Consider the following 26,079-nt stretch of genomic DNA (forward strand, 5'->3'; position numbering starts at 1 on the left):
TCTGACAACGCAACGCGACGCAATACGTATGTCACTGCCTCCTCCAAACGAGACAGAAATCCAAATATAATATGCCCGCATCACAGAGCATCCCCTTTCAGTGATTGGACAGAAGTGAAGAGCATGTCAAAAGGGCCCATGCTCACCTTCGCCTTTGGACAGCGTGGAGAAGTGGAACATGTCTGAGACGGCGTTCCAGCCGTGCCGGTTGCTGGCCTGGATGTACAGGTCGTAGGTGGTGGCCGGCTGCAGGTTGCCGTAGCGTGATCTTCTGGTGGTGCAGGATGTCGTTGACTGGCTCCTGTGCCCGTGGTCGGTACAATCACCTCCTTGAACTGCGACGGTAACGCCACCGTAGAGTTGAACTGGGGGGGGGGGGGGGGGGGGCGATGCTCAGTTCCAGTTTGCTTTGGTGTTCGTGTCAAGCAGAACTTTTGGGTACACTGTGCTACATGGATACATGTCCATTTCGCTAGCCATATTACACGCTTACCACCAGCGGTACGACTATACTGCACTAGCTCTGTTGGGGTTTTGTAGAGGGTTTGTGCGGAACAGAGCAATTAAGTCGTGGCCAAACACGCAAGTGCATGCGTTTTTGAGTCTCAAGAGAACGCCACTTAAAACTTACACATGAATAAAACGGAGGTTAGTCACACTATCGATATGTTTGCTCACCGACCGATGCTTCGGATGAAAACTAATTTTCCGTGATACATCGCTTCTTTTACCCATTCCCACGTAAAGTGACAGGGAAATGTAATGCTGCTGGGATTACTGCTGAATTTCAATGTTCACATTTCTGTTCATGTTTATGCTCAATGTGCACTTTTGTTTGACGTTCATAAGCTGCCAGCGTACGAACCTTGCTCCTTCTGTATGCGACTTTGTACTCGTGTATGGCGCTGTAGCTTTCCACCTCCCAGGAAAGGTCAAAGTCCTCCGGAGCCGTGCTGATGGGGGGACTTGTGATCCTCACCCGGTCTGCCACACCTGGACGAACACACACGGCAGCGTCTGTCATAAATTCATGACATACAAAGGGCGGACGTACCTCTGTTCTGGCAAACTATGCTGCCAGGATTGAAGAGCAAACAGCGGCATGTCTATGTACCCAAATGCATGCCTTTTGAAGCCAAGCACGTCATGCACAGAAAATCATTCCAGTTGTCGGCGGGATCACATCGAGGATTTGTGTCCGGCAGCAATGTGCTGGCATGCCATGAAAGCGATTCGCTTTGACATAACTGTCTGATCACTTGAAGCATCAACCAACTATACCGCTATAGGTGACCTAGCGCGGTACATCCGAGTTTTGGTATTCTAGGCACATGAAAACAATCCTGCTGGATAAAAACACAAGCGAAACCATTTTTGGATCACCAGGTTTTGATCATGGCCGGTGATCCACACGGAATATTTGGAAAAGATAACCAAATCCTTTCTAAAGAAGGATATGAGCCCAACGGCTTAAAAATTGGTAAAATGCGCGAAACTTTACTATGTACTCACTTATAACTCGGCGTGTGTAAGTCAATTTAACGTACATATATGACAAGGCGTCATACGCAATACATAGGACCACCGCCAATGCGTATTTTCTTCAGCATAATCGATAATGTTTAGTCATCCGCGCTTGTCGTTCACAAAGCGACGTTGTTTCTGTGGTTGCGTGAAACGGCCGGAAATAACTGGCATATTCCCGAATTTGTCACCGCCGCTGACACCACGCAACAAGCTGACGAAACACCGGCCCGGGCCCCTATTAGTCATCCAACCACCACAGTCCTACACGCCCGGAACACAAAGACTTCCATAATGAAACCGGCCTCGAGCCGTCTGAGGAGCTTCATATCTCCGCGGCCATCGCGTGTGATCAGGGGCCGTGCATTTCGGCGTGGCGTGCGTGCGCCACATTCGGCGCGCGGCACGGCAGGCCCGTGGCCGCAGTCGGGACGGGTCGGGGGCGGCCCGAGGGCGTGCGGAAACGGAACACACCACACCGTACGTCTAGTGTTCACGCACGCACGTACGCAGGAGTGCGCCCATACGAATAGGAGCACGCGCCCAGTGCAGCCGACCGGGTACAGCATCCAGACGCGGTCCGTGTGAAACGTTTGGGGGCCTATTACGGCTCGAGCGGCGTTTCCGCTGATTTACAGCCTGCTGCACGGCGGCCGAGGCGGCGGCCGAAGCGGCGGCCGAAGGCCGGCCCGCGCCGTCTCCTCCGCCCGAGCCATAACCGGCGCGGCGGCGACAATCAGGGCGCCGTAGTGGACCCTTACGGCCCGACGTGCGCCATTTGGCCAATTTCATCGCCGCCATTAGGAGACCTGTATTGCAACGGTTTATTTTGGTTTCGGCGCCGAGCCGACCAGGGCAGCGGACGTTAGGAGGCTTGAGAGGCGGCCGGCAGAGAGAGGCGTGTCTGGAGCGTCAGTATGCGGGGCCGGTGAGGTGCCGTCCCTCGACCGCACGAGGCCGGAACAGTGACTCAGTTTCCGTGGCGTGATAGCGGCAGGCTTTGCTCACCTGTGATGAGCATGCGTCCCTTCATGGAGCCCAGTCTGTTGCTCGCCTCGCAGGTGTAGATGTCGAAGTCGTCCCGCTGCACGCTCCTGATGGTCAGGATGTGACGCGTGCCCATGACCACGTCCTCGGAGATGACGTGACGGGTGGGGTCCAACTGAGAGTTCTCTCGACTCCACACCACCTGATGGCGGATAGAAAATGCCCATTGTGGATGTGCCCGCGAGATGGAAGCCGCTGCGACATCGAAGAACTTCTCTGATGGTCCGAACAAAGCAAGGTTCGCGCGTTTGCGGATACAATGTGGTGTACGAACAACATAATATATCCCCTGCATAATTTTCCCACCGCAAATAACTCCCGTACTCTTGAGAACATATCCATTGAGCGTGAATAGTTATTCACCCTGGTGGCCTTATATAATTCGATCGATGTGAGTTATATGACTTGAGCGCAATGCAACTAGGCAGCATATTGCCGTAACGCGCGACAGGAATCATATCATGTTTTGAAGCACTCACAGATTTAGGGTCATCTAACTGGCCAAGCTGACTTTACGAAAAGCATATTGCTGTGAGCTGTGATTTATTTTGCCCTGCATTGTCACATGACACGTCGTCATGCAACACGCACCCCATGACATACCGCAAGAAAGAATACCCGACGTGCATACATATTACAGGCATTCAGTTGTCGATGCACCCACGTAGGCTTGCTGAAGTGAGCGCGACATTTCCGAGCGTGTTCTAACGACTGTACAGTCGAACCCAGGTCAAGTGATGGAACCTCAGCCTCCGTGTCCGTTTTGTCTCACCCGCTTCCATTGCGACGGTGGCAATGATAAAAAATGCAATAAATACCGTCCTTATCCATTATCAGCTAGCTTAGAACGAACCGGTTGGCATGACTCTACGTTAGAATAGCCCTATTTCGGTGCCGTGGATCATTATTGCATGATTCAATTACTGTCAGTTCATCTCCGATTAACTTGAGACCTTCTCTGCCCACAGTGGACTTTTTCTCCGCCCTTCGACACGGTTCTGAACGCATGCATGCCACACTAGATTGACATATGTCCATTGGCCGCACTCAGAGCAACCATAGTGTAGATAGAATAGAACAGCAACGCAGCGGATGATCACTGTAATCAGTACGCTAGGCCAATATATTGAGACGTGTATTGCATTCAAAATGCTTCTATACTTTTGTGGTTTCGTTCAGCTCGTAGGACGAAACCTCAAACGAATTGTTAACGACTTCACAACTAAAAGGAGATTTTTGGTGCCACACATAATCATGTTTTACGATATTGTTCCCGACTGGGTAGTGCAATGGTGGTTGAGCAGCGCGGACATGTGCTATGAAAGGACAACAGAAACCACATTGCACTGGTGGTTGTTAGCAGCATGGGAAGAAAATTGCCAGCTACAACAAGTGCGTATACAGCAAACACATTTGAACTGCTCCTACTACGCACATGTGTATGAACCTTGTGCTATACACGGCAACTAAACGTAGTTCCTTACTTCAGCGTGGGGATCAGCAAACACGAAGCAGATGAGCTTCACTTGATAGCCTTCCCCGGTGTGGACCGTGCTGCTCTCCACCTCCACCTCGGGCGGGTCTGAAGCCAGCGCGGGGTCAGGTCAGTAGCTGGCCACAGCACCCCGCCACCACACGTGAGCATGTGCTTCGTATCGCTCCTCGGAGCTCGCCACAACGCGACACAGCACGTCTCGCGCGCGGAGAACGATGTGCCAAAGTTCGGCTCTGGACACGCAGCTCGGGCGTGATTAAGGATTTATTTGGGAACAGAAAACAGCGGTGCCCATAAATTACTGCAGTTTTTACGACTGACACAGGTATTGAGCGGTGGTAATGGATGACCCGGCCGCCGCGTTTGTCTTGAATTACATGCCCTTAACGACGTGAGCAAGGGATGGGACAAACAAGGGAGCTGAGCATTGATTTCGCATTAGCGCCCGCGATACGCTGATGAGTTCTAATGGTGCGATGAAACAACACAACTTTGATCTTGTAGATCTTTCAAATGTTGTCTTTTTGTGTCTTTGTCTTTATCTTTGCACAACCATGACTTCCAGATCTGCACTTGATCCGTGTTTGCAACGACCCGTTTAGGAAAAGGGCGGCGACTTGTGATGGGTGAATCGGCCGAAAGCTTCATGCTTTGGTGCGGCTCTCAACTGAACGAAGATGTGTTGCTAAATTACACAGCTTCAAAAAGAAGACGTGAAGCTGTAAACAAAACACATCATAAAAGGACATGCTTAACAAATCACGTTAGTAAACGGTAAACGGTGTATCCATGTTGAAAACGGAATGGATTCCTAGAAATAAGAGAGCTGCAGCTGTTGATCCAAAAGATTACCTTGTCCATGATTGCAATCAAATGCAAGCATTTCCTAGGTTGATCTGGGTAATTTCACGTTCGTCTAAAAGGACAGGGCTTGAAGCGTTGACATACTTATTTCTTTCAGCCTCACTTACAAAAGCACTAGGCGCGGCATGGCAGACTGTTTTTTTCAACGTTGCCTGGCCAGATATTAACTTAGGGGCCCGAGCAGTCAGAGATATATTGTCACTTTATAAGTGACCGACATGAAACGGTACAGAGTGATGATATTTTCTGGCTATTGTGCTATCTCTGCACGGGTCAAGTTCGACCTGTCACAAATGTCGAATCATTGTTGGTATTGTAATTTAACAACGCCTTTTACGGCCCCAGTCCTTTGCCGTCTAAATCTCTCAAGCCGATGTACGTGAGGGCGATGAAAACGTTCGACGGGGGCCAGGTTCGAACCCCACAACTTATGGCTTTGAGACGAACACTCTCCGAAATGAGCCACATCGTTCCCAATATCGTGGCCTTGCTTTCAGTTTCAGATGGGTTTATTTAGAACTGTTCGACCCAAAAATATCATTCCAGACAGCGCGATTATGGAGGACAGCACGTGGGCGGTGCTGTGTCCACCCTCTGTTACCCCTTGTCACCTAAGTTCACCCGGCACAGAGACCCTCTACCGGGTGTGCACAGGTGCATTGGTGGAGCACACACCCAGGGCGGCCGCGGGCTGACGCATTGCTCCCGGCCGCCGCGTGCCCCCGGCGAGACGAGGCGTTCGTGTTAGACGAGGTGTTATGAGGAAAAAGCATGAAGTGGTAAATGAGGAGAAGAGGGTGCAAGGGTGGTACTGGGTTGTGAGCCGCGCCAACCCCGTCCGGTCTTGCCCGATATCAATGCTGGTTGTAGCCGACGCATTCACCCTCAAGTACGGTAGAAAGCAGAGGTGTTAGAGGCATCAAAGTGTGGGACTACAATTGACACGTATTCATTTTTGTTACTGCATGACAGGTGTCAAGCCTCAGTACTCACATTGCACCTGGAGACTGATTCTGCCGACTGCCGTGATGCCCAGGCTGTTGTCCGCGACACACTCGTACACCCCCGCCATCTGCCGAGTGACCTCGGAGATAGCGTACCGGGCCCCTGGGTACGTCTCATCGCCGCTGGGCAGACGGCCAGACTGCCAATAGAGGGACAAAGTATCACCACAGAGCACAAACCTGTACAGCCAGATGCTATCAACGTAATATGGAAAATGAAATGTATTTTGAACTGTTACGAAAGTCTGTCCACAAAGATGTTCTGATTAGCCGGGTGTCACGACAGAGGCTTACTCGTACAGATAGCCAGCGATTGACCATGAACGACCATTTACAAACTGCCTGTTGAGAAAAATAAAACCACCATTCAAAGCGCTAGCCTAAGCACCAATGCAAACTTGCACACTCTTTTACACGACTCCAGACCAATCAAAATGGCTTCCAGCCGTGTCAAGGTGCAGTGGTCACCTGCTTCCTCCAAATTATTGTCGGAGGCGGCTTGCCCTCAGCCGAACACTCCAGCACCACGTCCGTCCCTCGCTGGGCCACCACCAGTCCAGATTCCGGGATCGTTGTCACACTGGGACCGTCTGGAAAACCGTTCTCAGTCAACACACTGCAGGACCGTTCTCAGTCAACACACTGCAGGACTGTTCTCAGTCAACACACTGCAGGACCGTTCTCAGTCAACACACTGCAGGACCGTTCTCAGTCAACACACTGCAGGCCCGTTTGAAAACCTCTGTATCAGTACATCACGCATCGCGCACGTCACGCGGCAAGATCACCTGGATTAATAGTTCGTATTAACACGCAGGCATGGACGGACCCACAAGGTGGCAACAAGCCATAGTCCCCGCAACAAGGCTAGCCGCTAAAAAAGGTCTTGTCATATAAGCATGTCAGTTCTTACCATCTACGACGCAATGTTTGTCGGAATGTACCGCGACGACGTCATTTCATTTCTAGTCACGAGTGATTGATACAAACACCGTTTTAGCGTAACCCGCTTTTGTTTAATTGTTCTCCAAATTATGCTACAATAGCTTAAGCTGAAACACAATTGTAGGGGAGCCCAGCTCCGTTCAGCTAATTGCAATGGCCAACTGGTGCGCTTCGTAATTTGGAGGCCGCTGGTAATCTGCAGTACATGAAAGTGTTTCCGTTGGGAAACAGTTTTTGCCAATTTATTTCATTCATTCATTTAAAGAACCTAAACACAGTCTGCATGGTCTGCATTTCAGTGTTTTAAAATCAGGGCACGGCAAAATTGCAAGGAATACAGATTAGCATAATATGCCACACATCGACACATCTCGCGTCCAATCCACACAAAATTTAATCACGGAATCATCTTTTATTCATACGCCATAGCGCTGCAATTATTGGCGGGCTTGGCTGGGGCCGTTCTCGTCCATCACGCGCGCCTTGAAGGCCACCATTCTAGTCGGCTGGGTCGTCGTCTGCGAGTCGGATCCACAGTCCACAGCCCACGGAAACCCCGCCGGGCCGACAGACAGCAAGACACGAGAACTCTGACCTCTGATCTCGCGGGCCATCCTGAGTCAAACACTCCGCTTCGTATGGGCCGGAAATGGCGGAGGAGGGGGGGGGGGGGGGGTGACCTGATGTGGACTTCGGTTCTAGTCGCGGTCAGAGCTCATCTTTAGGACACAACATGGGTGCACCACGCGAACCGCAGTTGATGAAGTTCCCGGTTCCGGCATCGGGGTGAAGTACGTGCGAACTAGTCAGTGAGGAAGGTTTGTCTCTTTGCCAGAGTTTGTCCCCGTCAAGTTAAGCTGGCCTTGACGGACGGCTACCGGGGCATGCACCATGTATTGTACATCGGCGCAAGCGTAGTATCTAGTCTTTCGACGCAGTGATACAGTGCACGCGTCATTGACAGCCAACAGATCGGTGTGATGACGATGATGACCAATGTGCATTACTGCGCTTACCCAACTTCACCAAAGTGTACGCTATGACGAGCCCAGACTGGGTGTTGTGGGTGTTGTAAAAACCAATAAGTTGGCTCTTACGGTCGTTTTCATCGCCATAGAGTAAATTATTCCTCCCATACAAGAAGATACCATAGCAGCCAAGAGAATAAACTCGGTAAACGTTACGCCAACAAAAGACGCTTGTTAATGCCCCGAGACATGACCCCAACCCCGGGGAAGTCAAAATTCGAGATCCTTGCCAGCGCGCGGTGGCTCCGCGTCCACACAGCCGATGCTGAACTATCGACCCAAACGAGTCTGACCCGGCCGAGCTTGAACAGCTTACCAAATCAGGAAAACCAAGCCATTTCTGGGTGATGTGGTTTATGGGACAGACTATCGAGTGTGGGTGGTCGTTCCCGGGTGGCTGGGTGATTGGAAAGGCCGCGGGCGGCCAGACCCGGACGGACATCGGGCCGCGCCGGCTGACATCTGCCGGCGGCGTCAAGAAACATCCAGCGCCGAAACGCGGGCTGCAGTTGCTGCATAAAGCCAAGGTACGAACTTACACTTTTCAGAATTGTGTCTTAAAGGTATATGGGCTGGAAGCGAGGCGATTTCCATGCCTCCGTTCTCAATACATTGATGAATTGGATGCGTCTGTGAGCACCAGGGTTGCGTGTTGGATTTCTCAATGATGGGAGCGGAGGAGGAAACACATCAGTGAACATCCAGTTAGGTCGTTTAAGTATATGTACATATCTGTATATGTATATATATATATATATATATATATATATATATATATGTATATATATATATATGTATATGTATATATATATATATATATATATATATATATATGTACATATACATACATACGTATATATATATATATATATATATATATATATATATATATATATATATATATATATATGTACATATACATACATACGTATATATATATATATATATATATATATATATATATATATATATATATATTCAGCGAACATCAGGTTTAGCGCACCGCAGCCGGCTCAAAATGTGTGGTATGACATCAACAACATCGCTTGTTCTCTGTCTTTTTATAATGACGTGCCTACCCCGACAAATGTCGTGCAATAAAACATCCATATAAACGTATTATTTTCAATACAGTCGGCCTGGCAGACATCTTTGCACGCACGGAATGGCATGGGTTAGTCCTCCTTTGTACGCATTTCGGCGCATCTCGAAGGCTGTAATGTATACTTAGGTAACTGCCGGCCAATCCCAGTGACATCTGACTGCCGGCAGTTCTTTTTACTTTCCACTGCCTGCGATGACCATGAAGACACCAGGACGATCAAGTGATCAGCAGCTAGGCGGTCGGCCTGACGGACGGCTCGGCTGCTCGCTGCGTCGGGGGACTGATCCAGGCAAGCGCATGTCAGATGAAACAACATTCTCTTCCATAAGTAATAAGAGTTTGACTTAGATGTGCATGAGGGAGTCAGGCAATGCCTTGGTCGCGAGGCGCTGGCAGCTGAGGGTTGACCTGCCAGCGGTACTGGAATGGTGTGGCGGTGTGTGCGCTGATGCGCAGGATCGGTCCAGGCGCTGCTCATGCTGCAGGACACACTGCCTCCATGGAGCCCCACACGCTGACAGTCGCTGCTCATGCTGCAGGACGCACTGCCTCCATGGAGCCCCACACGCTGACAGTCGCTGCTCATGCTGCAGGACACACCGCCTCCATGGAGCCCCACACGCTAACAGACGCTGCTCATGCTGCAGGACACACCGCCTCCATGGAGCCCCACACGCTGGCAGACGCTGCTCATGCTGCAGGACACACCGCCTCCATGGAGCCCCACACGCTAACAGACGCTGCTCATGCTGCAGGACACACCGCCTCCATGGAGCCCCACACGCTGACGGACGCTGCTCATGCTGCAGGACGCACTGCCTCCATGGAGCCCCACACGCTGACGGACGCTGCTCATGCTGCAGGACACACCGCCTCCATGGAGCCCCACACGCTAACAGACGCTGCTCATGCTGCAGGACACACTGCCTCCATGGAGCCCCACACGCTGACAGTCGCTGCTCATGCTGCAGGACGCACTGCCTCCATGGAGCCCCACACGCTGACAGTCGCTGCTCATGCTGCAGGACACACCGCCTCCATGGAGCCCCACACGCTAACAGACGCTGCTCATGCTGCAGGACACACCGCCTCCATGGAGCCCCACACGCTGGCAGACGCTGCTCATGCTGCAGGACACACCGCCTCCATGGAGCCCCACACGCTAACAGACGCTGCTCATGCTGCAGGACACACCGCCTCCATGGAGCCCCACACGCTGACGGACGCTGCTCATGCTGCAGGACGCACTGCCTCCATGGAGCCCCACACGCTGACGGACGCTGCTCATGCTGCAGGACGCACTGCCTCCATGGAGCCCCACACGCTAACAGACGCTGCTCATGCTGCAGGACACACCGCCTCCATGGAGCCCCACACGCTGGCAGACGCTGCTCATGCTGCAGGACACACTGCCTCCATGGAGCCCCACACGCTGACAGTCGCTGCTCATGCTGCAGGACGCACTGCCTCCATGGAGCCCCACACGCTGACAGTCGCTGCTCATGCTGCAGGACACACCGCCTCCATGGAGCCCCACACGCTAACAGACGCTGCTCATGCTGCAGGACACACCGCCTCCATGGAGCCCCACACGCTGGCAGACGCTGCTCATGCTGCAGGACACACTGCCTCCATGGAGCCCCACACGCTAACAGACGCTGCTCATGCTGCAGGACACACCGCCTCCATGGAGCCCCACACGCTGACGGACGCTGCTCATGCTGCAGGACACACCGCCTCCATGGAGCCCCACACGCTGACAGTCAGTGATGAGGAGCGGCGGACCGGTCCGTCGCCGTCAGCTCAGCAGCTCCGGGCCGGTGTACGCGGTACTCATGTATCTTGATACCATGAGTATACATGGTATGCAAGGAGCTACTAATACCGTAATTAGGTATTTGAAGGAAAATGTTTCAGCTATTGTAGTGTTCGGGATCGCAGTGATTTAAGCGCCATCCGCTGATGCTGTCGGAAGTGGCGATAGCGGCTTGAGCGCCGCTTGGGGGTAGCGTGGCTGAGAGCAAGGTGCAGGGCGTAAATGAGACGGAGAATACATCGTTTTTTATTCCGATCAAGCTGTGTGAAGGGGACCAGCCTGTGTGGCAGAATTGGGGATAGCCTGTGTGGCGCGTAGTCCCAGAAATATTAGAAGATATAACACTAGAGCTTCGTGAAACAGATATCGCTCTGTGATTAAGCTCTTATTCTAGCAGTAGCATTGCAATATTAGGCGAATGATATTACTCAAGGCTTACTCTGGTATTCATTTTTAATTTGTCTCATATTCCGTTGACTATCACTTCGGATGACGGTATCAACTTCGCAGACAGCTTCTATGCTGCTACTGACAACATCGCCGTAGCCTGGTGTGATAGGCTAGCCTCCGCCTTCCCGCTGTCGACGCATGCGCACACGGTCTTGGCGCGTCTCGCACATGATATCGGCAGCGCGCATTACCCAACCAAGCAGATGCGAGAATCTCTCTTACATACTTGCCCACAGAGTATACGAGAGGAAATATTCGTATACATTTCGAAAGAAATTTGGATTGAGTTCCAGTCAAGTGTCAGCGACGTGACGCTGTTGCTGCGGTGACACGCAGTGACAGCGGCGTTTGCGGGGAGCTTACGACGCCAGCGCTCTCTCGGAGAAGGCAGTGGCATGCGACGAGGTGCAGTGATTACGGCGCGCGCGGTGGCACGTGGCTGGGCGTGGTCCGGCAGCGTCCCCGTGGAACGCCATGCTCTTAATGGGATGTGATGTCTGCACTGGCACGCAGCGCCTGCAACTTGTCGGTGGGGGCGAGAGGCCAGGCGAGGTCCAAGGCGAGACTTTGCACCCGTTGCCAGACGCCATGCCCAGGTCCAGACGCCACGTTTGAGTGGGGAAACCGTGTCCATGTTGGAATGCCGTCTTCGTGATGACAAGTCGTGTCTTGGGTGAGTCACCGCGTCCCATGCGTGAAGCGAGGCCAGACGTCAGGCGCCGTGTCTTCGGTGACAGGCGTGACCGCCGTGAGACGCCGTGTCCGAGGTGAGAAGTAAGGTCTCAGGTGAGACGTCGTGTCCGAGGTAAGACGGCATGTGTCAGATGGCACGTAGTGTCTCCGGTGAGACGTATTCGCGCTGGACCACTGTATGCGCCCCTCCCGCCGGGAGCGCCGTGCCCCCGGCAAGATATCGCGTTTTAAGAGGCATGCCGCGGCCAAAAATCCGAGAGGCACGCCGTATCCGGAGATTCAAGAGGCACGGTGTATCCGAGGAATCAAGAATCACGCCGTGTCTGAAGAATAAAAAACACGCCGTGCCACAGGAATCAGAAGGTATGTCGTGGTCGAGGAATCAAGAGACACACCGGGTCCGAAGAATCAAAGAGCACGCCTTATCCGAAGATCCAAAAACCAGGCCGTGTCCAAAGATTTAAAGGACACGCCGTGTCCAAAGGTTCAAGGGGCATGCCGTGTCCGAAGGGAATGGCCCTATCCAAAGTGAGACACGTGGTCCGACCTGAGACACCGTGCGCGTGATCAGACGCCAGCATCGCCGCGGTTCGTTGTGTCCAACGTCCGCTCTCGCGCCGCGGTGTGACGCTGTCCGGTGTCTCTGCGGTCCGACGCCAGCACCGCCGCGATTCGTTGTGTCCAACGTCCGCTCCCGCGCCGCGGTGTGACGCTGTCCAGCGTCTCTGCGGTCGGACGCGGCGATCCCAACAGCACGTCTTGTGAAGGTGTGTCGGTGTGTTATACAGGCCGGTGCCACCGGCACCCACAATTGGACATGGAGCCTTTCTGTTCTGGTTTATTTCGGAAGTTTAGCTGAGATCTTAGAAAATCGGCTTTGTTCTTGTGATCTTGAGGTGCATTTAAATTGCTTTGAATAAATGTGGAATGATAGAGGATGCATCTCACTCTCACGCCTAAAAGTAAATTCAATTCTTGAACGCCGCATCGGTCATCATCCATCAGCTGGTGGCAACAACGTCTAGCCGTTATCTGCCTGTGCCGAGCCGGCTTGCCGCTAGCATTTCCCGTCAGCGCTGTACTATAAATAAGTTTTAAAACGTGCCGTATTTTCGCCCACTGGGCTGCCACGTGATTAATGGCGTCACCAGTGGCAGCCCTAGGTTTGCCACATTTACGTCCTAATTACGGCAGGTGCGTTGGAGATTGCGGAACGCGTGAGAAAAGTGTCGATACGCTACATCACTTCTGCCTGTTCTCTATGGGTACAGCGACCTCCCGTCTCTTGCTATGGTGCCTCACATAAGCCATATCGAATAACCGACCATAAGCCGGCAGTGGATAGGTCCGCATGAGTGTGTCGTTTGGTGGCTCTACACTTGAACTATTAAAAACATACAGTTTCGCTGTCTTCACTAAAATACAACTCATTTCAGAACGATGCCGTGCTTTAGACCACAGAGTTGCCACGCGACACGTCACATCTCTGACGGTGGTCACAGATTTCTTAAAAGTCGTACTTTTCACAGCAGGTAACTTGGCAGGTGCCGAGTGCACGTGCCAAGAGTTGGCGCGCCGCCAGTATTGGCTTGCGTGCAGTGAGCGCGTAGAGCGCCCGCCCGCCCTCCCGTGTAGTGCCCTGTGAGGATTACATCAAATAGCCGACCAGCGCTGCGTGCCAGCTAGCCGGTTAGCCTCCGGGCGACCGGCTGGGCCTGGCTGGTCAGCCTTGGAAGGCTGGTAAGGTGCTGGAAAATGCATGCGCGCGGATTCAAGCGGTGGATTTGGAATGCATGAAGTCACTCCGTCCGCCGTTCCACGATAATTGTAGCATCCTGCAGGGAATAAATTGGTCATATTTTTCAAATCGTACGCTAAATTTTGATGTGTTTTTAACATGTACACTTAAACTTTAATCCTATCGAAATATTACCAGATATAACGGAAGCTGAAGTCTTTCCATTGGCAGAACAACAATGATGCAATTAGAAATAAAGAAAGGAATTGTTTGTCTTAAGGAGAACTAACAATTGTTTTGCTTTCTGGTAGCAATTTTTGCCAAATTTAATAGTTTTACAGGTTAGTGAGATGCTATCTAAGCAACCACCTGACATCATTTGGTAAGATTTCAAGCCATTTCCCAAGGCCTGGCAGGTGTTTAAAACATTCCCAGAACCTGAGTTAATCGGCTTTGCCATTGGGATCTTGAGATACATTTTAAGTGATTTGATTAAATAAGACGGTACGCGTTTTCTACATCACACTCAAAAGTAAAGCCAGTTCTGATACCACGCATCATACATTAGCCATCAGCAGGTAACAGCACTGACCTGCCGGCTCAACACCGGTGGCTAGCCGGCTAGCCACCGGTGCCGAACCAGTCAGCCACCGGTGTCGAGCCAGTTAGCCACCGGTGTCAGGCCAGTTAGCCACCGGTGTCGAGCCAGTTAGCCACCGGTGTCGAGCCAGTTAGCCACCGGTGTCGAGCCAGTTAGCCACCGGTGTCGAGCCGGCTAGCCACCGGTGTCGAGCCGGCTAGCCACCGGTGTCGAACCAGTCAGCCACCGGTGTCGAGCCAGTTAGCCACCGGTGTCGAGCCAGTTAGCCACCGGTGTCGAGCCAGTTAGCCACCGGTGTCGAGCCAGTTAGCCACCGGTGTCGAGCCGGCTAGCCACCGGTGTCGAACCAGTCAGCCACCGGTGTCGAGCCAGTTAGCCACCGGTGTCGAGCCAGTTAGCCACCGGTGTCGAGCCAGTTAGCCACCGGTGTCGAGCCGGCTAGCCACCGGTGTCGAGCCAGTTAGCCACCGGTGTCGAGCCAGTTAGCCACCGGTGTCGAGTCGGCCAGCCTTCGAACTGAAAACCGGCTGGCAGGCGGCCAAGCCTTCGCGACTAATCAACCATGCGGCTAGAAGACCCCGCGTCCGAAGCTCTCAATCATCCACAGGTGGCGCCACGTTGAGGCAATTCGACGACAGATCTGACCGGGTCGTGCACGCGTATGGCAGCGCTTCGACGCTGTGGATGCGTTGCAGATCAATCACGGCCCGGCCCCGGGATACTCACAGAGAACGTCCACTTTGTGTGTGACATCCATTATCGTCTCCGTTGAGACAGAGCACGTAAAAGTGCCGGTATCCTTGACCTTGACCCGCTCTATGTGAAGGTCATGACCCCGCACCAGTCGGAATCTGCGGTCGATGGCCGTAATGACCGCGCCGGCGCTGATGACCCGGTTTCCCTTCCGCCACACCACCGGGTACGGACCTGGAAGACGCATAAGTCAACGCCTTTTCTACATCACGTGAATCACCCCATAAAACACATCACCAGCATAAATAACTAAACAAGCACAAACATACCACGACACTTTCTCCTGGGATGGCCTGTCGTTAAGAATCCAGCAGCTTGTGTTGTACTGACGCGGCATACTGTCCGAGGGTTCCACACATGCTTCCGCATGAATGTGCCATTGTCAGGGCACTGCGGACAGCTAGGCTCACCAAGCCGCCTGTGTTTGACAGGTCAATCTTTTACGAAATCTGCTGGTCTGATCACTCCCGTCCTGAACACTACTGTCCTGAGGCAATGAACAACGCTGATCACTCCTGTCCTGGACACTACTGTCCTGGGGCGATTAGTAGGGCTGATCACTCCCGTCCTGGACACTACTGTCCTGGGGCAATAAACAGCGCTGATGACTCCGGTCCTGGACACTACTGTCCTGAGGCGATGAACAGCGCTGATGACTCCCGTCCTGGACACTACTGTCCTGGGGCAATAAACAGCGCTGATGACTCCGGTCCTGGACACTACTGTCCTGAGGCGATGAACAGCGCTGATGACTCCCGTCCTGGACACTACTGTCCTGGGGCAATAAACAGCGCTGATGACTCCCGTCCTGGATACTACTGTCCTGAGGCGATGAACATCGCTGATGACTCCCGTCCTGGACACTACTGTCCTGGGGCAATAAACAGCGCTGATGACTCCCGTCCTGGACACTACTGTCCTGGGGCAATAAACAGCGCTGATGACTCCCGTCCTGGACACTACTGTCCTGAGGCGATGAACAGCGCTGATCACTCCCGTCCTGGGCATTATTGTCCTAAGGCGATGAACAGCGCTGATCACTCCCGTCCTGGGCACTATTGTCCTAAGGCGATGAGCAGCGCTGATCACTCCCGTCCTGGGCACTGCTGCCCTGAGGCAATGAACAGCGCTGATCACTCCCGTCCTGGGCACTATTGTCCTAAGGCGATGAGCGGCGCTGATCACCCCCGTCCTGGACACTACTGTCCTGGGGCGATTACCAGCGAGGAGTTGCACCACTGCGTTACCGTGCGGGGTAAACGATGCCTGCCTGGTCAGGACGAACACACTTACCGAGCTCCCGGATCTGACAGGGCAGATCCAGGGTGTCGCCCTCCTTGACGCTGAAGGCGGCCGGCTTCGTCACAAACACGGGTAGCACGTCCGGGTAGTCGAAGTCCACGTCCTTGGCGCCCACTGCCGGCAGGATAACACCGCTGAACATAGCCGAGGAAGCGTATGGTCGACATAACAGGACAACACTGCTCTAAGTACACACTGCAGGCGCCACAACGTCACACAGTTGTCATGGCATGGTTACACTGCTGTCAGCAGCCGAGGATCACGCAGTTCACACGACAGCACAATACTGCAGCACACACGCATGCGCGCACGCGCACGCGCGCACGCAAACGCACACGCACGCGTACACACACGCACACACACGCACACACACACACACGCACGCGCGCACACACAACACACACACACACACACACACACACACACACACACACACACACACACACACACACACACAGGAGCCACAGCATCACGCATTCGAGGTGGCAAGGCAGCGTTGCTACACGCGCCCGGGGTGCTTCATTGCTACACAGTGCTTTAGACCAGGTAATTGTTCGTATAGGTGCACACTCAGCGAACCACACAGCCACCTACGTGGTGTCCTGCTTAGATAGCCTGCGCTCAGCCAGGGCGGTATTCAAGCCGTCTGGGCCATCAGGCAGCTTATAAACTAGCTGCGAACATCTCATGCATTGCTAACCAACAGGACGTCTCGCGCGGCACCAGGTCATACCGGACGCTTAGCCCGTACTGGCTGCTGTGAGAACATGCAGCGCCTGGGATGTACGCAGCAGCATTGTTCTTCAGCGTTGTTGTTTGTCTCAGCTGTGTGATGCGTCTCGGGTGTGTACAGCAGCGTCGAGCTGTCGCGTTGAGTGTGCATTGCTGTGACTCAGGTGTGCACGGCAGCGTCGAGCTGTAGCGTGGCACGTGCAATGCTTTGACTCAGGTGTGCACAGCAGCGTCGAGCTGTCGCATGCAGTGTGCAATGCTGTGACTCGGGTGTGCACGGCAGTGTCGAGCTGTCGCGTGACATGTGCAAAGTTTTGACTCAGGTGTGCACAGCAGCGTTGAGCTGTCGCATGGAGTGCGCAATGTTTTAACTTCGGTGTGCACAGCAGCATCGAGCTGTCCTGGGGTCTGTATAATCCTGTCAATGTCAAAACTAAGCTAATCGAGCCAAAAACTTCTGGCTTCCGATGCCAATAGGTTTGACCACTGCTTTTAAGATGCTACCGACAAAAATGTAACTGCCGGAGGCCCATTGACGCAACAGGCGCTTTAATTTACCAACAACATGTATCAAAAAACCACAGGCATGAATGTGGGCAGGATTAGCAATTTAAACCATGAAATGTTCATGGTCCAATATATCTTTCTTTAGTTCACGGCATCCTGCGTTGGAGGCCCGAAAGGGGTTTTACTGGCCGCTTTCCGATTGAACACAGGCGCACCTGTGGACGGGACCACTTCGAGACCCATCTTTGACTTACAGCCGTCAACACTGTGCAGTTGATCTCATGACTTCATGTGCTTCGGCTGCTGTGATCTGACATTCGTCACCAAAAAACGCACTTCAACACGCGGGTGCATCGTTTGTGCACGAGAGGCTGCGGCCGCGGGAGAGCCCGCGGGAGCTGAGCCGAGCGCGGCTTAATTGTCTGGATAACAAGCCACCCACTGCTCAAGTTTCGCATTTGTGGTGTGACCTGGGAGGAAATGACAACGAAGTAGTGTTAACCTCTTTCTCATCTGGCGCGGCAAACGGTGATAGCTCCCCTCCGACGAAGGAGAGTGGGGACGTCGTCTCATGTTCTTCCAAACCTATTTTCTCAGCCTGCAGTCTACGTCGTCATCTGTTTTCCAGATAAGTTTTATTAAATTTCACTCTCACTTGTGTATCCGTGCAGTACCTCGCAATCCTTGACGAATGGGTTAATACAAATCATGTTTATTTAGCTTCATGGTCATGCCGTACGACACAATGGTGAGGATGTGGCGTCCAGCGGGCTCAGCATAACTCGTATGTAACGAAATACAGTAAAACGGATGGCGAGCAAAGCGCACGCCAGCAAAATTTAGGCATCGCACTTGTCAAACTCAGCATCCATCATGATCATTATAGGCTGTACCGCGACTAGCGATTCAAACAGCCATAGAGTTCTTATTAGGCGCCGATCTACTGCAATCCATGACCAGCCATCACAAACAGGCCATGGACATCGCTGAGCCTTACTCATCGTCGACCCCGTGAACAACCTTCACAAAGCCGCTGAGCCGTTTCCTTGCCTAGGTATCTTCGAGAACACGGCAAACTGTCGATAAATCGTTAGATTATCAACACTATGCGCCAAATATTGCAGCTGTGTGACAGGGCCGCGTCATCAGACCCAGTCCCAGCCGCCTCCAAGGTAAAAAGACAACAACATTCGTTTGGGTAGCCTGCATCAATGAATCAGCGACGGATTCCACAGTACAGTACTGACTTCACCACGGCGGTAAAAAGCTAATGCGTTCTCTCTCAGGTTTCTCTCAGAAACGTAGCCTGTTGTTTGGGTCTTGACCCCTCCGAGATTTCATCTTAGACCAAAGACCAAAGCTGGGCAAGCGAACGAACGTTTCGAACATCCGTTGTTAATCACCAGGGGAAGCACCATTCAGTGACTCCACTGGTCCCGTTTTTCCACGTAACAGTACGGTTGTACTAAAAACAAACTTTGCGAAAAAAGTTTGATATGCTCTCAATCATACCACATTTTTCTTGTTTCTAAATGATTGTCCGATTATCGGCGGATATAATTAAGTGCTAAATTATATCAGCCTGATTAGATCAGCACTGTCCTGCGGGCGTTTTTTACCTCCGTCCTAGGATTGGCGCCTCAGAGACTCCCCCTCCTTTAACATCTCGAAAACTAAGTAAGCCAGCCACGCAGAGGACGGCGTTGGAAATCCCTCATCAAACTTCACCAGATGGGTGTGTCTGAGCAAAGGCGAATGTGACCTTTGCCAGGTCAACGAGATCAGTTAAGCACGTTTTAGTTTGTCACGTCTTTTAAGGAAATAAGCGTACTATGGTAATGCCGGAGACGGCGTCACATCGCTGTTGAGAACTATAAAATAGGTGCTAGTATCCATCGATACATCTAATTTCGGTTAGAGCGGTGAAGGCGACTGTTGCGCTGACCAGTCTGGCTTCATCAAGAAATAAACAAGCCACGGCAATGAGAATAACGTGGTTAGAAAGATCTTCATAAAACGTAAGAATCATATGAACGAAGCGTGCCATCAGTATAAGAATTGTGTGAAGATGAAACAACAAAATTTGGTTACCATGGCCAAAGTCTCACCAGATTGACCGGGGATGGCATGGCCTTGCAAAAGTCGCCAAAACAATAGCGATGGTCTTTAAGTCAATATAAATCAGAAGGAAAACCTCAAAAGTCTCTTCAGACTTCACTTTCAAGCATGAATTAGTGTCTCTCGACGTCTTTCAACAAAATGTTGCTGAAATGGCCTCAAGAAAGAGGCAGTAGATGATGAACTGTGGATCTCAGGTATTTCAAACTTCTACGTGTGTAAAAGCAATGTAACTTGAAGTATCCCAAATTTCAGCATCGTGCTCAAAACCACTAAGAAGCTATTCCTGAAAAACTCTAGGGGTGGGGCCTCTGAGCTCTCCCTACCCCATTCCCTTCTACATTTGTAGGGCGAGGATTCAGTTGTTGTGCCCAATACTTTTGCCGAACTGCCACGCCCAGCGCAAACAAAGCTTCTGAAGACACCAAATACACGCGTTAAAAGTTGCGCAGCAGATGTGTCTCGAGGTTTTGGAATGCGAGCGATCTCTCACGACGACCAAACCGGAAAACGACGCTCTCTCTCAATTGCGGAATCTGACGGACGATAAAACCTGGCTCTCCAGTGACGTCTTGCTCTCTCCGTTACGTGGTAACTGATGGTGAAAACCGATCTCTCCCAACCCCAAAAAACGGCAAGATGGCGACAAACATCCACACAGCTCTCACCCATGATCTACATGCACACACCTCTCATTATCAAGCGTTTTATTCATGTGTGTTATATGGCCATTCAATAACATCGGTAGGTATAAAAAGGAAAGCAAGATGTCCGTGAAATCCAGCTATACTACGCAGTTCAAAGCCTAGCTTCAGAAGGTGAAATTACTTGGCGTTCGGGATGGCAGTACACATCAGCGAAATACTTTTGCGTACCTGCATAGACCGCCATGTTTTCAGAGTCGGATATACAATGTGCAACAAAGCGAAAAAAAAGAACTTAGTGTCGATGTTACGTACTGCGCTGTCAACAATACCAAAAGTGGCAACAGGTTGGACAAATAATGTTGTTGATAGTGTTTCCTTAAAATAGGTCACATAAACGTCCTTGCACGTGACTTGATCAGCAGCTCTTGGAATTTGCACTAATCGCTCAGCCAAGCGTATTTTTCAAGTTTGGCGTAGGAAATTTGGCGACGATAAACCGCAAAATTAGCGTTCGCCAAACGACAAGCCTATCATCCAGTGGGGCTATCCATTCGTAAGGTAATGCCTGATTCTGGTCGCCATTGCTAGAAAACGTTCTGTCAATTAACATACACTTACTGAACTAGAGCTCGTACATTATTACGTCACGTAATTAATCCACGGAAGCGGGCGCCGCCGTTCGAGAAAAAGCGCGAAAATACGCCATCGAAACAGTGGGACGGCTGCAGTATCAGCCGTCCCACTGTTCGGACATTCGGAACGTCTGTGGGACGTCTGTGTTTTCACTCACATGAAAAACAGCTGGAAAACTTCATCTTTTTTGCCAGAATGAGCTCTGTCAGAGACCGGCGTCGTCGATTTGTTACGGTTATGCTACATTTCCCTCGACTAGGGTAAATCTGGAATCACCTGGCCTTAAACGTCGGAAATTACGTTATAATTATACGGCACTGCGCTTGTTCCGTCCGGTAATAGTTTACCGTTGATCTTTGGTACACATAAGCGTGCTGAGCCTGGTAATCTCAAACATTTTCGGCTGCGTCTAGCGACCGATCCATTTTCGATTGACCAATCGGCATTGCACTACTTGGCCTATTGGTCATAGTATTGCCATGTGGTCCTGTTTTGAAATTATTAGTTATTTTTCATTTCACTGCATTCTGTCACATGGTATTCAAGAGGCCTTAAGCCAGGCATTCATTTTGACGTCGTGCCTCTAGGCACAGCCTCGCTTCACTGCACATAATGCTCGATTTGTTTCGAGGAGGTTGAACACCTGAAGCCGCTTTACAATCCCTTCCCCGCCCGGCGTGGCATGTGCCATTTTTCTCCTGTTCATCCCTGCCGCCATCGGCCTGGTGGGAAGCGTGCTGATTCATGACAACCCGGTGACCTGAAGCGCCTTCAACAGAGGCATTCAGACGCTTTAATGCGTCAGACTGGATATGAATCAACTGCAGCCGCATCGCTGAACCGGTGGGGAAGAACGTAGCAGATTTCTAAATGTCCGGCTTAAAAGAGTAGGAATGGCCTCGCTCGTGCCATACCTTCCCGCGAGTAGATCAAAGACACGTCCTCCTAGCTCGATATTCGAATGTGGAACCCAACAACTTTTGCCATCCTCCACTACACACAGGACATTTAACACGCACAACCAGCATCAGCGTCAATATAATTCTGCGGCGAGTCTCGGAATCTGCGTTCTTGACATGTCTATCAGCGACAGACGACTAGCCATATGGAGTGCTTCCAAACGGAAACGATCCAGGCCAAGAGGTACGACAGTGGCGTGATATGACGGGATGTCAATACAAATAATGATGCGTGCCATCGTCAGGGAGTGCAACCATTACGCCAAACCAAACAGAGCGCGAGATCAGTTTGCGATCTCACTGCTGGGCGGATGCAAGGCGAATTGTTAGGCGCTGAGACGGGCCTCTCCATGGAAAGCTTCGAATCACATTGACAGCAGGCCATTAGCGGAACGTTGTATTATGGTATGTTCTGTGAGTGTTTTGCTTCAGTCCCTATATATATATATATATATATATATATATATATATATATATATATATATATATATATATACATGAGATTCTTCGATACAAAGTACAAGTAAGAGCCTAATGGCTGGGACGATGTCGCTATGAATTATGTTTCAATCAGTGAACGTTTCGATACGCTTGGGTATCATCATCAGGACATTACATTCTTCCACATTGAGACAAGGTTGTATTTGGCAAACATCACTTTGTTGTATCGCCTATATCGTTCACGGTAAATAAGCTGATGATCTTGGTTCTCACAATCTAACGCAAGCACAACAATTACACTTCTCTACACGCAAACAGGTCGACTTAAAAAATTGCAAAGCCACGTGTCGAAAGATCGGTTAGACTTCGCCAGAGAAAATGCTACCTTATAATTTCTAGGGGGTATGCAGACCACATGATATTCAATGATGGCTTTCTTTTGTGAATATGAAGTGTTTCTAGAACCCTAAAACTGAGGGTACGGCAACACTGCACTGCAGGGCGCAGCATCATTTGGGAAGGTCTTACCATATAGGGAGTAATCTCTCTAACCCAAGCCCTTCGCCCATCCGAGATCGTTCATTTCTGTGTGACAGACGCCTTTGCAATGATTCGTTCCGTACTACGGCAATACAGCAATGCTCTCAAACTCCAAAACAAGCAAACTCCAAACGAGTGCCAAACTCCAAACTCCAGGAAATCAGGGCTCTTGAATACGTATTCAACAAAACTGTCTGCTTCCGAAGCAAACATTTTTTGTTGTTGTAAATTTGAACGTGTTAAGTTAAAAAGCCGAGACTCGTCCTTTAAAAAAAAAAATCACGTCAACTTATGAACGTTTCTAGAAAAACGGGTGTGTTTAAACAAGATCAACCTTGTGAAACATCGGGCTTTTACAGTCTAGATTATGACTTTGCTAGCCAGGCGGGCTACGGGCAAGATTCCTGGACACACATCTAGTCGGAATGTCTACTTATGCCTGAAAGGGGAAATGTGCATTGCAGGTGAGTATCTTATCCAATAGGACGATTCGACTGCTGGCAGGCAGGGGGCGACGAAAAGTGGTAAAAGCTGGCAAATTCCCGTCGTGAAAAGTAAACCCTCACCAAGAGTCTAAATAATCCTAGAGCATTAGCACGTGACACTAGGCTCGGTTACTGTCTACTCATAGTGAAGAGTAGCACAATTTGGGTTATGGTTTTGGCCCAAGGACATTTTTGCCTCCCATGATAGCTTAAAACGTTGCGTTATGCAAATATAACTACAAGACTACAATACAAATAGATCGTGGCCATCGTATGTTTTTGCACGTTTTTAAATAAATTGTGTCGCTTTTTGCGTGCTTTACTGTTTTTTTGGGTAAAATTTTAGGTACTTCACCCACCACCGACGCCGAAATACTGCGTACGTTCCCTGGATGTACGCAAACCGAAGTAACGCATATGTTTCAATGACTGATTCACCTTTATGCTAAACACAAGTGTGAGCTGAATTTCTGAAACCCAAGCAAAATACTTGTCTCACCATAGATGCCTAGGAAACAACTAGCACCGTGAACACTATGCCTCTCCAGTCACTAAATCTGCACTCCTTATCTCTTTGATAAAATTGCGCATACTTCTTTTTCCCCTGATCACAATGCCTAAGTGAGCCGGAAAAAACGTTTTGAAATACTCATTGCACCGCAACCTATCGTAAAGTTCAGAAAACACGCAGTTTTAACAGGGATGACATCACAGTGTGTTATCGATGCATCCATAATTTTTGAAGATACGTGATGAGTTAAAACGAGCGGCGTGTCCCCACTCCGTACAAAAAATGCCTGAAAGGTTTGTCAATGGCCATCTAAAAAACAACCGATTTACACCCCTGTTTGGCCCATCAAATTATAGGACTCAAATTTATATCACCGGTAAAAAATTAAACCCAGCTCAGGTTTAGTTCAACTGTATCCGCTGCTCATCAAAGTACTATTTGATCGCAGCTGTCCAAACAGGAACAACGAACGCTCAACATCTGCTGGGCTTCACCAAACGCCTCAAACACGTTACCTCCACAAAGGATCCCCGACTACCACACGCCCAATTACGTTTGGCGATGTCGTGACGGGCGCCGGGGCATCGCCCCAAAGTCGCTGTCCCCATGTCACTGTGCAGCCCACCCCAGCCGGTGCCTAATACCAATTTTCGATTACATCGCGGTGGCATAATCAATGGGTGATCATCCTGCGGGGCAGCCGGGGGCAGCACGCACACGCACTCGATCGATCAGAGGCGTCAACCAGAGGCGAGCCGGCCTCTGTTGACGGCCGCCGCGCTCGACGCTGCCCTGCGGCCATAAATCAGGGGAGGGGGCTCGGTTCGACGCGCAGACGGCCGACACCGAAACCCCATCGGCCGCGTGCGCCGCCTGCCGCTGCACCTCGCCGCGCGCCGCCGACGCGAGGGGAGGGGGGAGACGCCGTAGTATTGCGGCCGACAGTCGCCCGACTTAAATAGCGGCCGCCGGCGAACCGCGGTGGGACAGAGGCCAAAGCCTCCGATGTTGATTCCAGATGAGGTAGGGCTAAAGGGCGGTACTGCTCTTGAGGAGAGAGCTGGGCTAGGAAAGAGACTCGAGGGGTGAGCTGGACCAGATCACTTTAAGAAGAGTCCGCGGAAAAGGCCAGTTCGGGAACATTCTCAGGGGAACGGCCCAAGCCGCCTCTCTAGCACCAAGGCCTACGCAGTCTGGTCTGCGGACCAGTGCCGATGAGTCGCGAGCTCGCCGACGAGGACTGGCGCCCGGGGCAGGTGGGTTAGCTCCAACGCGTCTGTGGCACGCTCAGGGGACCGAGCATGAGAAGCACAGCCGACCACACGCAGACAGATCTGATAACGGAGCCTGCGGTCTGAAATGCCATCGGAAGATCAGGAGTCGACCAAGGGCAAACAACCACATACGCAGGAGTGACGGATGGCTCACCGCCGCGGAGACCGTCGCCGGGCAGCAGGAGTGAAGGATGGGTCACGGCCGCGGAGACCGTCGCCGGGCAGCAGGTGTGAGGGATGGGTCACCGCCGCCGAGACCGTCGTCGGGCAGCAGGAGTGAAGGATGGGTCACCGCTGCGGAGACCGTCGCCGGGCAGCAGGAGTGAAAGATGGGTCACCGCCGCCGAGACCGTCGCCAGACAGGCGCGCGGGTAGTTTCGCGGAAGCAGTTGGTGTGCAAAGATAGCGATATATGTCATGCACCAGCTTGGTATCTTTCTCCAAAACGGGACGCCCCCAAAGACTTGGCGGAGTTAAAGTTTGCGTACCTGTGGCCAGGAGATAGGGCGGGTGGCACTGTGTGCCATCCACCCAGGGATCGTATCCCAGAGAGAGAGAGAGAGAGAGAGAGAGAGAGAGAGAGAGAGAGAGAGGAGAGAGAGGAGAGAGAGAGAGAGAGAGAGAGAGAGAGAGAGAGAGAGAGGGTGGGAGATAAAAAAAATACAAAACGAGAGCGACAGCAAGAGCGAGCGCAGGAGCGAGAGCGGAAGCGAGCACGAGAGCGAGAAAGTGGAAATCTTCTTGGCACGACTACATGCCTGTCTCTTAGCAGCCAGCTGGTAACTAGCCGGGGGCGCAAATGACCATTGCACTTGACGCACCCTTAAAACCCAATAGCTAACTAGCTAAAAAGATAGCTATCCTGTT

At 51.4% G+C, this 26,079-nt stretch overlaps 1 protein-coding gene across 1 annotated transcript in view; it reads right to left on the bottom strand.

Moving 5' to 3' along the window:
• Positions 1-26,079, bottom strand: part of LOC119100013 (lachesin-like) — a 53,748-nt gene that overhangs the window by 7,918 nt on the left and 19,751 nt on the right. The window contains exons 2-10 of the mRNA XM_037223132.1: positions 16,357-16,479; positions 15,037-15,237; positions 6,403-6,524; positions 5,924-6,074; positions 4,056-4,153; positions 2,533-2,713; positions 866-993; positions 300-365; positions 147-246 (exon numbers count right to left, since the gene is read on the bottom strand). Coding sequence (XP_037079027.1) covers positions 147-246; positions 300-365; positions 866-993; positions 2,533-2,713; positions 4,056-4,153; positions 5,924-6,074; positions 6,403-6,524; positions 15,037-15,237; positions 16,357-16,479 — 1,170 coding nt within the window. The remainder of the gene's footprint in view (positions 1-146; positions 247-299; positions 366-865; positions 994-2,532; positions 2,714-4,055; positions 4,154-5,923; positions 6,075-6,402; positions 6,525-15,036; positions 15,238-16,356; positions 16,480-26,079) is intronic.

Source organism: Pollicipes pollicipes, unplaced genomic scaffold (assembly GCF_011947565.3).
Source record: "Pollicipes pollicipes isolate AB1234 unplaced genomic scaffold, Ppol_2.1 Scaffold_2555;HRSCAF=2994_pilon_pilon_pilon, whole genome shotgun sequence".
NCBI classification, from domain to species: Eukaryota; Metazoa; Arthropoda; class Thecostraca; order Pollicipedomorpha; family Pollicipedidae; genus Pollicipes; species Pollicipes pollicipes.